We start from the raw sequence: 17,688 nt of genomic DNA on the forward strand, positions 1-17,688 counted from the left end.
TTCCATAATGGCCGAAATTACACCGATGAAGTGTACTAAAAATCCGAAGTGGAATTAGTTTGCGAGTTCTTTTAAAATTTCATAATTTTATTGACTGATTTGAAACATTGCATATAATAATTACTTAGTCATGGTTTGTTATTTACAATCACAGATTCGTATTCATCATTCATCATATTCATTGTCATCATTTACTGATTGACAAAGACAGAGCGCTTCACTTTGAAGGGTTGTTCTTGCATGCGTTTACCGTAATGTATTGAATAAGGACAGAGCGCGAAACAAAGTGGAGGCTGATATTACCTCAGTTTGCTGTCTGGAGTATCTCGTATCCCCACGCACAGTGCTGGAGCATAACGCTATGCTGGCGGACAACTGGTCACTTGTCACACAGACTGCGGGAGCTGCGGAGGAAGAAGATGTCGGTGGCGGTGAAGAGAGGAATAAGCGCTAAAAACGAGTCCAGAAAATGTGCGGCGCGGTTCTGGACGCTCTTTCCTCACCTTTTGCTGTGTCTTTCTCTGGTCGCATATGCAGCGCTAGGTGCGCTCATCTTCCGACACATTGAAGGCGGAAGCCTCTCCAACACCCAAAAGGAGTACCTGAAGTTTTTGGGTGAGATTGTAAGCACCGTCCAAGACGCAATCAGTAAGTGTCTACGTTGTATGTTGTAGTACCATGTGCTGTTTTTTTTTTTTCTTTTTAATTGTGTCGACACTTCTGGACTTTCTCTGGTTTCTAATTGAGGTAGAATGTGGCAAATTGGTATATTTCAATATTATAGCGTTCATGATATTATTGACGTCTCATTTTCACAGTCATAACTTAGTACTTCATCTCACTTGCAGATAACGGATCCTACACTAATGATGATATAGTGGGGAAAGTGGAGCAGAAGATGCAGTTTTTCAAATCCGTATGGTTCCAGAGACCTGACAGATGGGATTTTTTTGGCTCCATGTTCTTCTGCTGCACTGTATTCACAACAGTTGGTGAGTCACTTGGTAACAAACACAAACAAAATACAAAATACACTTCTGGTATCTGGTAACACTTTTTAATTTATGAAGTAGAATGTGAAATGTGAATTAAATGTAACAGATATTAACAGTTGCAGTTACACAACTGAATAACTTAATATCATGTGCAATAATTCCCTGCTGTGCAATACCCCATATTACATGCTAATAGAGCAACAACTTGGAACACATTTATTTTTTTTTCTATTTATTTATTTTATTTTTTTTTTACATATTCTTATTGCCTACATTGCTCTTTGTTCTGAACACTGGTACACTTTGAGTAGGAGCTGTTGTAACGAAAACTAATTTCTGATTCTGATCTATCTGTAACAACTCTTATTTTCCTTATGAAATCTGGGGACATGGTTTTTTTGTTGGCTTTGCCTTGCAGCTCCCAGTCAGGGCTGCGGATTAACACAATTTAATTTTGAGGTACATAATTTTGCTTCAAAATAAAGGTTAGGAACACTAGAAATTCGTCGTAACTCAGCCTTCCCACACGTGTTTTCTGTTTACAGGTGATAGGGATCTGGCCCAGACTATATTAATGCCTTCTTAGAGCTATGTCCTAGCATTAACCTAGAATTATTATTCTGGCTGGGCTCCTTAAGCAGTTGCAAATAACTAAATTGAAGAGTTGGGTCCCAGAGATTGACAAGTACATATACGTAAGTCACAGTATATAAAATTATTACTTTTACATTCACAAATGCAGGTGAATCTTTCACATTTTCAAGCCCTGGTAATCTCAGCTGCAGGCAACTATGCAATGAAAAACCTACAATAAAGCTGCAGTACACAACCTGCCCGGCATGTGTCAGTTCATGCTTAAGTGAACATAAGAAATGGCAGCCATGAGAGTAAGGATGTTGTTTCAGTCAGTGTAAATGTAGTGGATATCTCACTACATAGAATAAATGGAATAAAAATCTACATCACACAGTATGAGATTTTTTGTGTGAAAATTGACAATTTACAGTAAGAGTGGAGCTACATGTGTACCGTAAATACTGGTGACTGTATGGTGATGACGGTATAGTATAGGCAGTATAGTGATTAGATTTTGCACTGATGATGGCGCTAGTGGTCAGGTCAGAAGGCTCACTGAAGTTATTAGGAACACTCCCTAACTACCACGGAAGCTGTAAGACTGTTAACTGATTCTGGTGGAGTTGTGTGTTTTGCACATGTCTTTCCTATACAAACATGAATAATTCATGCTGCTCCACTACCGTTATTCATGCTGCTCGTTGCGGTTTATATTTATTTATACCTTATTTTTTATTTTATTTATCTTGTTCAGTCACTGTTTACTAGTGTCTATATTATAGTTACTTAGTATGTATATATTACAGTTACTATTGGTAACAGTGCGGGACCTGAGTGCATACTTTCATTTCATCACATGCTCCCGTGTGGTTGGGAATGACAAATAAAAATCCTTCAATCCTTGAATACATGACTTTATAACGAGGTGGTTAAAAGTTTTGAGATCTTTTTCTTTTGGACGTCACCTGCATAAGTAGGGCATTCCTTACTAAATAGCACACTAATAAACTAGGATCCTAAAAAAGATTATGGCTGCATATTTTACCTTATGTGGCTGCTGTGTCTCATTATCAGATGACAGCTGCTTTTGGATGACTTGGATGTCTGAGAACCACTGGGCCTGTTGTTTCTGCATGTTAAGCCCTATAGATCCAATGCCCTGTTCAGCAGGCCTATTCTGTATTTAGTTCTGTATTAAACTTATTGAAACTAATGAACAGGAAACCAACACATTTTTACACTTGTAGTCGGACAAACAGGCAATGATCAACGAAACTATGGGTTGGCTTGTGTAAGCAATGAATAAGGTGCCTCTTGCTGCCACCTTAGTGAGTCAGATAAACTGGTGCTTCTAAGTTGATGAGTTTGAATATATGTAAATGTTTTCGAAAAGGAATGTGTGCAGTTAGCTGACCATGGGCCAGAAGGTGTGTTGTGTGGAGCCAAATGAAATATCAAAACTGAACAGGAAAAGGTACTATTCAAACATCCAACAAATCCAACATTTTACTGAGGTTTCTGTAAAAGTCTGTTTTGTAACATGAATTTTAAACGAATTTCATCATTGGTCTAAAAGAGTATTGAACTGTAATCTGCTCACATTTCTCCAGACACTTCGCCAACAGTTCTGTTTTCTTTGTTTGTTTTATTTTGTTTTTTACTTATTAGTGACTCATTTGTGAAGTATTTTTCCATTTACTTCCCTTATCTGGACCATGCATTTTCTGTCCTAATTTGATGTGTAAGTACATTGCTAAGCCTGTTACTTTCAGGTATGATAAGTGGTCGAGGGATGTCAGCTAATGGCTAATGGCTTAGCGGTAACAGGAAGCCCATAACTCTCAGACTATAAGATGCTTTCAATAGAGAATGCCTTTTACATCACTGCTAAAAGCTTGTTAGAGGTTCAGAGGAACAGTGTCATCTGTATTAGCACGAAACTTCTCTATCAATATAAGAAATACATTTGTGTGGAAAATTCAACAAAATAATATATACGACGAGACAAGACAATCCTTACTGTTAAGGCCTCCATAGTGGATTCATTTGTAAAAAAAAAAAAAAAAAAAAAATATTTGCATATGGTTGTTGTTAAATATGTCACTATGTCATGATTATAATTTAAGTCACTGTGGATGTGCAATTATTTGCTTCAAGGACATTGAGACGAAAAGAGAGGATAAAAACAATTTTTGACTTCGAGCTATAGAGTATGCCAAAACCTTTAAACCTACTTGCTAAAACAATTGATCCAGTACTTCAAAATGAATGGGAAGATGAGTCAATGTGCCTGTAAAAGTGCTTTAAGTCTAGCAGCAAATGGAACATCACCTACAATACACACAGTTACATCAATTACAAGTACACTATACTTTTTTATTGCTGTACATCAGTAGTTCTAGCTAGTAGTTGCCATAGCTGAACTTCTTCTCCCTCCCCCCACTCTGACACAAGCAGCATTTTTGATCAATGACCAGCGGCCTGAGGGCTGACTGGATTTAGCCCAAATGATCAGTGAATGAAGGGGACATGACGTGACACCTGTCAATCACTTACTGACAAGAACTGTTTTTTGAAAATAATTTTGTCATTTTTTTGTGTTAACTTTGGAGTTCTTAGCCCTGTTAACCCATTTATACCAGCCGTCCCTATTAAAAGAAAAACATCCCTCTCACCCTCACGGGGTGGCATTTGTGTCATCCTCAAGCTCGGGTCCTCTACCACAGGCCTGGGAGTTTGAGGCTCCTGCGCAATGTCTTAGCTGTTGCTAGGACTGTGCTCTTCTGGACTGAGGCTCCATTCTCTGAGGGTCACTGCCCTGAGTGCTCCTACTACCATGGGGACCACTCTCGCCTTAACCTTCCACATCCATTCTAGCTGCTCTTTCAACCCTTGGTACTTCTCAACCTATTTGTGTTCCTTCTTTCTGATGTTGGCATCAGCTAGTATCTCCACATCTATCACCACCACCTTTTTCTGCTCTTTGTCCACCACCACCAGGACCTGTTTGTCAGTTTGGAAGCTGAAGTCCCACAGAACCTTCGCCCTGTTGTTCTCAATCACCTTCTGTGGTGTGACCCATTGGAACTTGGGTACTTCTATTCCATACTGGGTACAGATGTTACTGGACACTATTACTACCACTTGATTGTGCCTGGTCCAGCTAGCATCTTACACCCTGCTACTATGTGCTGGACTGTCTCAGGGGTATCTTTGCAAAGTCTGCATCTTGGATCTGACCTGCTCTGGCAGATCTTTGCCTCTATGGTTCTTGTACATAGGGCCTGTTCTTGTGTTGCCATTATTAATACCTCTGTGCTGTCTGTCAGTCCAGCCTTTTTTCAGCCATTGGTAGGTTTTTTTCAGCTACACTTTTTATGTTTCAAAAGGTGTGGGTGCATTAGACACAAACAAATACAAATTATATTTATTTTGTTTGTTGTTTACAAGAAAAACTTAATTCTTGACAGTTTCCATATGTCAGTTCTCAACACTGTCAGTATCAAACTCAACAAATAACAGAGAATGTGTTCAAAACTGAACAACTAATAAATAAACCATCACATCATCAAGTTAATATTCAGTACTCCTGCCATTAGCAGTAGAGCTCTAATTCTGGCTGGTATGTTCCCCATGAGCCTTTCACACCGTTGAGGGCTAATCTTGTCCTATTCTTCTTGAATTACTACTTTTAATTCTTCTAAATTCTTTGGTTTGCGCTTTGAAACAGACCTTTTGATAATTCACCACAGATTTTCAATGGGGTTCATGTCTCGGGATTGAGCTGGTCACTCTAAGACTTGGATACTGTGCTCCTGCAGCCAAGTTCTACTGACCCTGGATGTGTGGCAAGGAGCATTATCTTGTTAAAACATCCAGTTTTGACCTCAACGGAACAGTACACGTGCAGAAGGGAGAATGAGGGTTTGGACAATGGCTCAATATTTGGCAGAGTTCAGTGTGTCATCACAGACAGTGAGATGACCAATATCAGCAACACTCATGCATCCCCAAACCATGATACTGCCTCCACCATTTTTGACAGTAGATACTGTACATGCTGGTGGAACACTGGACACCAGTCTGGTTTGACCACTGCTGTTGGAGCTCCTGTGATGTCAATCGGTGGTTTTCCTTACAAATTTGCATCAGGATGCAGCCATTTGATGTTGAAGAAAACCTTGGACACCCATCTTGGTTTGTCTTTCAAGCTGTTTGTTTGCATTTCACTATACACAAAGGATCTGAGCCTCCGATGGAATAAAAGTCGACTCTGGTAAATGGTCTTTCTTTTATATAGTGTTTTTATACCTATTGGTATTCAAAGCGCTTTTACAGTCACAGACATGGCCATCCATTTGCTCACACAAGCACACACACATTCACACACTAGTGCCTGTTGCAATGGGAGCAACTGGGGGTTCAGTGTCTTGCTCAAGGACACTTTGGCATATGGCACATTCTGGGGATCGAACTGCTAACCCTTCGGTTCGTGGACAACCTGCTCTACCTACTTTTACGGCCCCTGCTGGCCGTTTGGGATAGCTAACCAATGGCATATAAGTGTTTTCTTCCAAGGGCATCAGCTGATCCACCCAGATACTTACTGATCACGAGCACATGGGCCCCATCCATGGATGAAGATAAATGCCACTGCTGACTGACACCTATCTCGCCTACTCGCTTGCCCGTCTCACCTTGTTTTGTCACTGTTTGGTTCAGTCTCGCCAGCACTTGCATCTTTTGTTTGTTTTTTTGTTTAGTTTATCCCTACAACATGACACACTTTGAGCCAGGTCATGACATGGCGCAAGAAAATCAAATAACTGTGGCGATATATGTCTTTTCAACGGTATAATACCGCGTTAATACGGCCCGTTTTCCGGTTGACCTACTGCGTCATATAATAAACAAGAGTCGTTCATGCGGCAGACTGGCATTTCAAACAACAACATAGGGACAATAGTAAATTTTTTAATCTCGTACGTGATGTCCGTGCTACTTCTAGTGCAGATAAGTTGTGCGATATCCTTCAAACAGTTCTTCTAGCGGCTCCGTTTACCTTCTTCTTCTTCTGCGACTGGCTTTCTTGGATGTTTTTGTTCCGGGGTCACACACCAGCGCAGTGTTTGTGGAGCATGCGCACACGCATTATCCGATTGAAAAACTGCGGTTACTGTATACATACTACTCGCATTATCTGGGTGTCTCAATTGGATAATGAGAACGTGGAGTAACGTGTTTACATGCACTTAAGTTCTCCTGTTATCATCCAATTTTTTTCACGTGCATGTAAACGCACTGACTGAAGGTGAGTGATTTTGTTGGTTGGTGTGGAGACTTCTATGCATTTTGCTCGGTAAGTTTGAGTTTAATTCAGGCTGTAAGAGAGCTTGTGTTGTAGGGCCAGTCTATGTTGTAGGTTCCAGGGTCAGGTGGCCAGGTGTGGTTCCTAGGCGTGCATGGAGGTGAGTAACAGTGTGGGGTTCCCCTTGTACGCTTCCCCTTTGAGTTCGTTGCAGTGGGTTAATAGTGTTGTGGTGACATAGCAGTTGAAGCTTTGTCTTGGGGCTTGTCCGTGGCTTCGGGAGAGTTGTTGGCTTGCTAGTAGCTTCCTTGTCCTACCAGTGCTCGCTACATGAAGACTAGAAGGGAGTTTAGTTAGGCGGGTTGGTAATTAGACAGTGGGGAATCTCTGGTCTTAAAGAGTGGAAATGGCTGAATGTGAGGCATTCATTGCTGCTCCGTCAGAGGAGGGATTGGAGAAATTCACGAAGGAGCAGCTGCTTAAATTGGCTGGAATTTTCAAGTCTGTTCCGGCCCGTTGTCTGTACCTGCCCATGCTCAGGGGCTAACTTTTGAACAACAGAGGGAGCTTCTGTTATTGCAAATGGAGCATGAGAAATTTAAATGTGAGGTAGAAGCTAAAAAAAACAAGTTGAGCTGGAGATGATCCGCCAGCAGACTGAGAAAGTGACACTAGAGAGTTATCGCCAGTCTCATGACGATGGGGTGACTGAAGGGCACCTGCGTCCCTTTGAAATAAACAATCTATGGCTGGTCCCACCATTTAATGAGAAGGATCCTGACTCCTTTTTGTGTTGTTTGAACATGTTTTCGCAGCGAGGGGTTGGTCTCATGCAGATTGTGCTTTGTTGCTCCAGTGTGTCCTTACAGGTAAGGCGCAGGGGGCATATTCTTTGCGTGCGGCTGATAGCGCAGGTTATTTCAAAATAACGGCGGCGGTGCTTAAGGCATATGAGCTCATACCTGAGGCATGATACCATCAACGTTTTCGTGCATGGGAAAAGAGAAATGGTCAGACATATGATGAATTTGCCCGCGATTTAACTGCACATTTTAAACGTTGGTTGGCTGCATTTGATGGTTTGTGTGAGCTAATCATTCTTGAGCAGTTTAAAAACATGTTTCCTGGTCAGATTGCCACATATATTAATGAGCAAATGGTTGTCTTTGCGGCTGACGCGGCTGTGTCAGCGGATGAGTATGTGCTGTTCCATTAAGGGTGGGTTCAGAGACTGCACGTCCGGGAGCAATGATGTTGGCTGGGTTGGGAGAAATCGTAATACTGTGGTGGCTGACCAGATGAATTCTGGGAAACCTAGACCATTTAAATCTGAGCACAGTACACGCAGTTTTGACAGCAGTAAAACGTGTAATCCCCTGCTGTCGGATGGCAATGGCCATTCCAACATAACGCCATTCCGACATTAGGCCCTAATTGTCGGAATGCAGACTGTGATGCCCGCTCCATTAGCCAAAAAGTCAGAATCTGATAACAACATTACGATCACCACCACTGGCGATCTCCTCCCTGTCCTTTTCTAAAACTGTTATGTTATGATCAGACATTAATGACAGACAGTCATAGATGTTGGAACAAGGGGTTCGGGTTGCGGCAGCACCCCCTCCCATCCGTCCCCTGCACTCCATCTGCCTCCCTACCCACAGCACACTTTTATTTCTAAATTCCTCCTGCGCTGTCGGACCTGGCTCTCTGACTCCATTGCGCCGTAGCGTTTCACTCCTGTCAATCAGAGCATTTCCCCGGCGTGCGCTGCAGTCCGTCTCTGGTCCATGAATCTATTATAATACATCCATGCTCCGGTCCCGACCGGGCTCCAGACACAGAGCAGAGACCCAGGTCCGACAGTGGGCTGTCCCTCTCTGAAGAGGATGAGGTCGGCATCACTTCTCCCAGTCTCCACAGAATTGAAAGAGTTTCTGATCAAATTCTTTGTCAGTTTTTTCTTCTTCTTCTTCTTTTTTTTTTTGACCCGGCTTGTATTTAGGGCCTGCCTTTATTTGTTTGTGGAAACAATTGAATACTATTCAAATATTCAAATATTATTTGAGAAAATATAGAAGAATATAACATGACGTCAAATCAAATCTTTAATCAATGATAAGTGTGCATCTCTGTCTCTCTGTTTGTCTATATTTTTTACAACTCAAGTTGTAAACTTTACTTCTTTTGTACAATAAACAATTTGAATATAATTATTTTGCTTTGTGCTATACAGTGGGGGAAATAAGTATTTGATCCCCTGCTGAATTTGTAAGTTTGCCCACTTCCATAGAAATGATCAGACTCTGGTTTTTATGGTTGTTTACTGGTTATGGGTATAGACAGAATATCAGTCGAAAATGCATAAAAAACACACAATCTAAAAGTTCTAAATTGTTATGTATTTTATTAAGGGAAATAAGTATTTGATCCCCAAGCACAACACAAGTCAGTACTTTGTAGAGAAACCTTTGTTGGCAAGCACAGCGATGAGACGTTTCTTGTAGTTGGTCACCAGGTTTGCACACAGCGCAGGAGGGATTTTGGCCCATTCATCTTTACAGACAGTCTCTAAATCCTTCAAGTTTCTTGGCTGCCTCTTGGAAACTCGGAGCTTCAGCTCCCTCCACAGGTTTTCGATCGGGTTAAGGTCTGGAGACTGACTAGGCCACTCCATGACCTTAATATGCTTCTTCTTGAGCCACTCCTTTGTTGTCCTGGCAGTATGTTTTGGGTCATTGTCATGTTGGAAAACCCACCCACGAGGCATCTTCAGTGTTCTTGCTGAGGAAAGAAGGTTTTTGTCCAAGATGTTACAGTACATGGCTGCATTCATTGGCCCCATAATGCGGTGAAGTTGCCCTGTACCCTTTGCTGAAAAACAGCCCCAAAACATGATGTTTCCACCTCCATGCTTAACCGTGGGTATGGTGTTCTTTGGGTCATACTCACGTTTTTTCATCCTCCAAACACGGCGGGTCGAGTTAATGCCAAATAGCTCAACTTTGGTTTCGTCAGACCACAGCACTTTCTCCCAAGCCTTCTCTGAGTCATTTAGATGTTCACTGGCAAACTTAAGGCGGGCCTGTACATGTGCCTTCTTGAGCAGGGGGACCTTGCGGGCACTGCAAGAGTTCAATCCATAATGGCGCAGTGTGTTGCCAACTGTTTTCTTGGTGACGGAGGTCCCAACTGCTTCCAGATCATTAACAAGCTCCTGCCGTGTTGTTTTAGGCTGCTCCCTCACCTTTCTCATCATCATCCTCACTCCATGAGGCGAGATTTTGCGGGGAGCTCCAGACCGAGGACAGTTGATGGTCCTTTTATGGGTCTTCCACTTGCGAATAATGGCACCAATAGTTGTCACCTTCTCACCAAGCCTTTTGCTGATGGTTTTGTAACCTATACCAGCCTTGTGCAGGTCTACAATCTTGTCCCTGACATCTTTTGACAGCTCTTTGGTCTTGCCCATGGTGCTGTAGAAGTTGGAATGTAAGAAACTGATTCTTAGAGCAGGTGTGCTTTATATACATGACGAGTTAAGATCAGGAGTATTGGTAATTAGTTGACTGAGCACAACTGTGTGCCACATGCGCACCAGCCAATCTGTAGGAGCCTGAATTCTAAGTGAATTGTTGGGGATCAAATACTTATTTCCCTTAATAAAATACATAACAATTTATAACTTTTAGATTGTGTGTTTTTTATGCATTTTCGACTGATATTCTGTCTATACCCATAACCAGTAAACAACCATAAAAACCAGAGTCTGATCATTTCTATGGAAGTGGGCAAACTTACAAATTCAGCAGGGGATCAAATACTTTTTTCCCCCACTGTATATTTTGCTTTTGCTCTTGAAATAGTGATCGGAATTTTTGATTGAAAACCACGACGGTCTGCTCAGTGCACCTCTTCCTTCGGATGGTGAGACTTTGTGTTTGTTTATTTATTAAGCTTCCACTGACTGTATCACATCTGTACACATGTCTTAAAACAAAAGAACACACACACACACACACACACACACACACACACTCAGAAGTATGCACATTTCCCTATGGAAACTAAAACCGTGTCAGAATGCCGGGACGAAACTTTGTCAGAATGACGGGACGTCCGTATGTCGGAATAGTGGTATGACGGAATGGCAGTATGTAACCATTACTGTCATGATAGAGGGCATTGGAAGGCAGATTGTCCAGTGCTACAGTCTAAACTTAGAGGAGGGACCTCTAATGTTGAGTCTGTGAGTACTGACTGTCTTTCTGAGCTGGTTTCTGGAGTGGGTTCTTCTGTCTGTGATCCTGTAGCTCTAGAGGCATATGCTCCCTTCATTAGGAGTGTCAGTAGTTGGTAGCTGCATTAAAGTTGAAGTTACCATTTTGAGAAACACTGGTGCTTATGACTCCTATATGGTTGAGTCAGTGCTGCCTTTATCTGCAGAAGCTGACAGTGGTGATTTTGTCCTTAGTCGTGCCGCACACAGCCGACCAGTCCAGTTTGTTGTCGAGGTGCATTCCTGAGAACTTATAGGTTTGCACCTCTTCAATGTCCTCCCCTCTGATGGTGACAGGCAGGAGCTGTTGCTTAAACATCCTAAAGTCTATGACCATTTCCTCGGTCTTGGAGGTGTTCAGCAGCAGCCAGTTCTTAGTGCTCCAGGCACTGAATGTTCCTGCATTTGGCAGTGAAAAAGACTGATATATATTTTTAAGGATTTTGTAGAGAGCAATGACAGAGCTAAAGACTGAACATTTAAATCACATCATGGGGAAAAAAAGTCAAGAGTGAAGCCAGACAGTTTCCAGCAGCCTTCAGTCAGAAACACTCGTGTCCTGTTATATCTTTTATCAGTCAGACTCATACAGGTGTCACAATTTGTACACACTGTCTGACAATTTATTTACTCTCTGTATTCATCATTACAGAATAGCTTCTTAAAATTATATACACATGATTTTTGGTCTGTGTTCACTATTCAACCATTTTCATTTAACATGAGTTCATGTAAGTCAGCATTTTGTCACATCCCCACTGTGTGCAAATCAGCCGACCAGATCTTGAAACTGTCAAATACAAAACTATTTTTACTGAGCTGTCAGATATTTAAACTTCACATCTAGATCCACATAATGGTATCACATTCTTACCAGAAGTATTTCTTGTTAACACTTGAAGAAAAAGTCATTGCAGTGCTTTTATACAACTGAATAGAGACATTGTGTATTGTATAGAGTTTAATAACGGTAAATTACTGTATATTGGTTTGTACAGTCACAGAAGCACATCTCGCATTCGATCACACAAGCGCACACACGTTCTCACAACAGTGCTGACACACTATCAAAATGGCAGCACAGCAGGAAGGGTGGATGGGTGAGGAGCCTACAAGTTTTACTCACAGCTCAAGTTGTAAACAATGCCCTCACTATTTTCAAACTGACCTGCTGCACCTTTAAAATGCAATATATATTCTCAACTGCTGCTAAGTGACCAAAATAACATCGTAGTTTTTTCCAGTTTTAGAAAAATCATGCTTAAAGACAGAAACTAAAGAAACTGTGATAGAACTGATGTGGTTAGAATACCTGTTAGAACGAGTTTAGCCAAGACAATCCTACACTTTCCTATGATTTGCAGTTAAATGTCTCTTTTCTCCATTGTTGTTGCAGGGTATGGTGAGATTTATCCAGTTACCCTGACTGGTAAGGTGGCGTGTGTGGTATATGCAATGGTGGGCATCCCTCTCATGCTTTTGGTCATCCTTGATGTTGGAGACTTCCTAGCCATGGTGATGTCCAGAGCCTACATTCACATTCACACCCTTTTCAAAATTCTCCGCTCCCATACCTGGTCACCACGGAAGGCTCAGAAGAAAGCAGCAACCTCAAGCCACAGAGAACTGGAGGACGGTACCTTTGTTTTTAGTCATGACGTAGTGATCCGTGAGCCCCTTGACATCCGGCAGGTTCTTCACAGCCAGTCAGATGTACGGCACAAGTCCATCCACCTACAAAACAACAAAGAGATCTTTGAGAAGATTCTTGCCAGGGAGAATTTACTGAGAAAGGACCCGCTACTCAGGAGCCTGTCGTGCCCTGAACTAGACCGTCTGCCACCACCACCCAAAGGATTTGCTATATGGGACTTCACGGGGTTAGGAGATGGAATGGAAATGCTGAATGTACCCTTTGTATTGATCCTTTTCATTGTGTTTGCCTATATTTGTTTTGGAGGTCTAATTCTGCCATTGTGGGAAACTGAATTCATAGACTTTGACCCTTTCTACTTCTGCTTTATCACACTCACCACCATTGGTTTTGGTGACATAGTACCCAAACACCCTAAGTACTTTATGCTTACTTCACTTTTCATCATTGTTGGTATGGCAATTATGTCTATGGCTTTTAAGCTGAGCCAAACACGAATTGTAAGTTGTTATCGCCAGTGCATCAAATTCATCAGCAGAGGAAATGTGGGGACTCTCAAAAATTAAAAGAAAGACTTAGTCATGAAAAGGTTCTCTGCCTCATGTAGAAGAGTTGTACAAGCTCAAACAGGACCATCCAGTGAACTCTTTGTGTGGCCTGTTTGGTTGGAAGCATGAGCAAAATAGAAAATGTGCATGTGCCAGACCCTTCTGTGCAGGGACGTTTTTTGGTTGGTTGGCAAGATCCCCCATATTTCCACTGCTTTGTTGAACCTGTTGTTATCCTGCAAATATACTGTGCAATGCCAAATTTTCACTCAATTTACATGTTGTTGCAAAGAACCTGATATCATATATTAAAACATGTAATTCTTCCAAGCCAAACACTTTCTTTTGACAGTTCCACAAGTGTTTTGTTTATTTAAATAAAGACTCAGTGTAGGAACAGGGCGTTGACTGACTATATAATAATAATAATAATAATAATAATAATAATAATAATAAAAAACACAAGATAGAAGTTTGGTACTGTATTCTAGAGGAAATGCAGATTCTAAATTGCTTTATCTGTTTAGTTATATAAGACAGATATACCAAACAGTCACAACATTAGAAGCACTGACAGGTGAAGTAAATAACTCTGAACCTGCCATGACCTGAATATAGGATATTCTCAAACACAGGCAAAACCAGATTATATTTGTAAAAAGTTAGCCTGACCATGGCTTTTTCTAAACTATTTGCTGTGTCTAATGTGTTGGTTGGTGATCGATTGATAGGACAATGACTGCCCTGTATCAGGAAACAAATCAGCCTTTCAGCAGAACATAAACACATCTCATCTCAGCGGAGGAAGAACAGTTTAAGAAAAGTACTCTGCAGCTAGCCTGCCCTGATACACTTCACTTCCCCTTCTATTCTCTTTTACTATGCATGCATTTATTCGGTACTCACGTATCACATGTTATTAGCTGTGTGTTCCTCTCTCCATCTCCATTTCACCAACATGCATTAGCTATATTTAGTACTGTTTTTGTATCATGTTTAGCTGTTGCATGTATGCTTTACTCAGATGTATGTACATTACAGATGTACGTTTAGTTCCTCCCACTGCTTTATTCCCACTCTCTCTCTTCTCTGTCTCTACCTGACTGCCTCTACATGGATTCCACCATATGACCTGGGTTCTCCTCAAGGTTTCCTTCTGTTAATAGTGACATTTCCCATACCACAATTAATTGAATTGAATTGAATTATTACAATAAAGAAACTGCAGAGAAAGGAAACACCTGTTTCATTGCATCCCTCAGGTGATGTATTACATGTTGAAAGCTTGGGTTGTAGGGAACAACATATATTCAAATAATATTGAATTGAATTGATTTTTTGTGAAGCTGTGGGCACTGTGATGTTTATAAATATTTATATTTCAATAAAAAGATATATATATATGTAAAACAAATAGTATTGTTCAATAAACAGTATGTGGTGAAATTACAGAGAATCGCCAGTACCTTGCCTGACCAACAGAGGGCAGTGAATGATGTTCAAAAGTCTTTACCTACAAGATAAAATGATGTGAGCCTTCATTAATCCTACCGCTGTCAATATGATAGATGGGACAAAGCTCTGCTTGGTTGTTTGTGTTTTGTCACTGCTCAAGGACAGGGTAAAGGTGTGCAAAAACGAAGTCAGTAAATATCCTGGCCGTTTTTTTGCTATTGGGCATGAACCATACTGTAAGTTAGGAATTGTGCATTGATAGCTGAATTTTTTTAAAGAAAGGTGTCAATCCTTTCCATGGTGAAGAAAGACCCCTTCTCAACTTCCAGCTTAATGAAGAGCACTCTCCAGGAGGAAAGCAAATTATTATTTAAGTCTACAATAAAGAGAAGACTTCATAAGAGTGAATGCAAATGGTTCACCACAAAGTGAGTGGCCGTTTAGGAAATAATTCATATTTTCTAAAATGTGAGTATGATGTTTCAAAGTTACCACTAAAATTATCTAAATTTCAGCAGCCAAATTGTACTTTGTCCATAAAACTATTATCTGGAACAATGAGTTCATAACTAGGAAAAATAAATCTCTATATCTGAAACACTGGATTGACAAGAATATGATTTAGATTAAGGATTTACAAAATGATGAAGGTGAAATTGTTAGTTATTAAGAATTTCTTAGATCCAAAATCTTTCCTGTTATTTATACAGAATACAAAAATGTAATAAACACTATTCCAAGTGGAACTCTTCAACTGATAAAAGATCATTTTGAAAGGCAAGAGACAGAGAATCTTGAGTTTGCTTTCTTTATTAATGGCATAAACATTATGAGTCGCCATAGTAATAATAAACATATTAGGAATCATATTTTCAGGAAGAGGAAAATCACGTCCAGAGGTAAATTTGTATGGTCCTCTTCTTTCTCTAACATTAACTGGAAAACAACATGGCTTCTTCCACATAAATTTGCTATTTCCAATGAAATCAAAAAACAATACAAAATCATACATAACATTTACCGTGCTAATATTTTTCTGTCAAGTTTTTACATTTAAAAAAAATATGTTTTTAAAAGAATTTCAAAACTACTATGAATGTATTAAAAGAACTGATAACAAAAAAAACATATACACTCTGTCAACATAATTCAGGAATTTTTTTGGAGAAATGTAATAGCCTATGTTATGCCTGTTTTTCTTCCTTTTTTTCTATTATTTTTACTATTATGTGTAACTCTGACATACTGACGTACTGACATTTGCACTTTATCTACTTTGTTTTATATATTTGTATTTATTCTATAATATAGATGCCAGACTTTATTTGTGTTATTTAAGGTCAATGTTTTGACTGTATTTGAAACTTTTCAATAAAGTTGGGGAAAAAAATCAATGGCGATACTGGGAATTTAAGTATCAATCCGATACCAAGTAAATACTGGGCTAGTATAACCGATACCGATACCTTTCTTGAAACGTCATGATCACTGAATAATTTCGTAATTTTGCCTTTAATTAGTTGATTATGATTATGATAAAATACAGGATGAATATTTAGGCAAATAAACAGTTTTTTCTAAACTAATTACAGTATAAAATAATTTAACAGTACAAAATTTAAGTAATTCCCCCTTTACTTTAATTGTTTTAGCCATCAGCTGAGAGAGCGTGTGTGCAGCCTAGCACGAAAGGCAAAATAGAGGACAGGCTGTGTGTGTGTCTGAATTACCTGAATTTACCTGAATTACCTGAGTATTCATGAGTCATATCTACCTCTGTCAGTTTGCCTTACAGTGTGCTCAAGGCACCTCATTGTATTAGTGAAAAAAAAAATCCTTAAATTCTCCTCATTACCATTTACTGCAGTAACATACAATATACAGTACTGTAAATCATTCATGCACATCCAGACGTTCCTCTCTGTCTTGCCACATAGTTTCATCTACATCACAGCGAATATCATCTCTTGCACCAAGAAAGGTATCTCCTCCAGTGGTGAATCCACCCTCTGTAGGACTCCACTGTGATGTCATCACATGCAGCATCCATGGCTGCTAGCAGGGCCATCTGGACATGTCGATGTCAGTCATAAACCTTCCACTGCCAGGAAGAGAAAAACTCCTCTGTTGGATTTAGGTATGGTGAGTAGGGAGGGAGATATTCCACCAGCATCCTATCATGTGCTGCAAATGACTGACCACATCTAAGTGGTGAAAACTCACATTACCCCAAACATCAACATACTTGCTCAGATGGTCTCCAGTTAGACCCCTCTCATTCTCAGGGACTATGGTTCTGTAAAGAGTGTCTAGAAAAGTAAATAGATGTTGTGTGTTGTAAGGACCAAGAAGGATATGGGTGAGGACACCATTTTCTGAGGTGGCTGCACACATAGTAATATTCCCTCCCCGTTGGCCTGGGACATCAATGGTTGCTCTTTGGTCAGTTCATTCCATGCCTTCTACCTCTTCCCTGGCCTCTCGCTCCAGTACAGTGGGAGCAAGAAAAACTATATCAACTTTTCCTGTGTAACATAATGCATTTTGGACAACAAATTGTGCAGTATGCACTGTGAATACACATACACAGAACTGTCATGTAAGTGTAGTGCATGACACAACACAAAGTAAACAGTTTACAACACTGAACATTAGAGTATGCATAGAACACATACGGTACATGTTTTACCTGTACATACTGGTGATGGGTCTCCTTCACTTTGTTGCTGTTCCATTCAAATGACACATTGTACAACTGTTTCATGCTCATTTCATTTCACCTGAGCATCAATTGTAGCGATTGAAACAGATTCAATATTCCCAAAGATGGTGTCATTCTCTATAACTCCACTTTGTATCTCTCTCAACCTTAT

At 40.3% G+C, this 17,688-nt stretch overlaps 1 protein-coding gene across 1 annotated transcript; it reads left to right on the plus strand.

The window, feature by feature from the left end:
• Positions 1-323: 323 nt before the first annotated feature.
• kcnk18 (potassium channel, subfamily K, member 18) lies at positions 324-14,598 on the plus strand. The gene is made up of 3 exons (XM_047603421.1): positions 324-648; positions 849-992; positions 12,555-14,598. Exons 1-3 carry the CDS (start codon positions 420-422, stop codon positions 13,376-13,378), a joined length of 1,197 nt encoding a protein of 398 aa, XP_047459377.1. The 5' UTR covers positions 324-419; the 3' UTR covers positions 13,379-14,598.
• Positions 14,599-17,688: the final 3,090 nt, after the last annotated feature.

Source organism: Mugil cephalus, chromosome 13 (genome assembly GCF_022458985.1).
Source record: "Mugil cephalus isolate CIBA_MC_2020 chromosome 13, CIBA_Mcephalus_1.1, whole genome shotgun sequence".
NCBI lineage: Eukaryota > Metazoa > Chordata > Actinopteri > Mugiliformes > Mugilidae > Mugil > Mugil cephalus.

Bases quoted from the DNA above. Each gene is read 5' to 3' on its own strand.
- kcnk18 (XM_047603421.1), top strand. From the start codon at position 420: ATGTCGGTGGCGGTGAAGAGAGGAATAAGCGCTAAAAACGAGTCCAGA. The intron at 649-848 runs GTAAGTGTCTAC...TCTCACTTGCAG, and splicing joins CACCGTCCAAGACGCAATCA to ATAACGGATCCTACACTAAT. The intron at 993-12,554 runs GTGAGTCACTTG...TTGTTGTTGCAG, and splicing joins CACTGTATTCACAACAGTTG to GGTATGGTGAGATTTATCCA.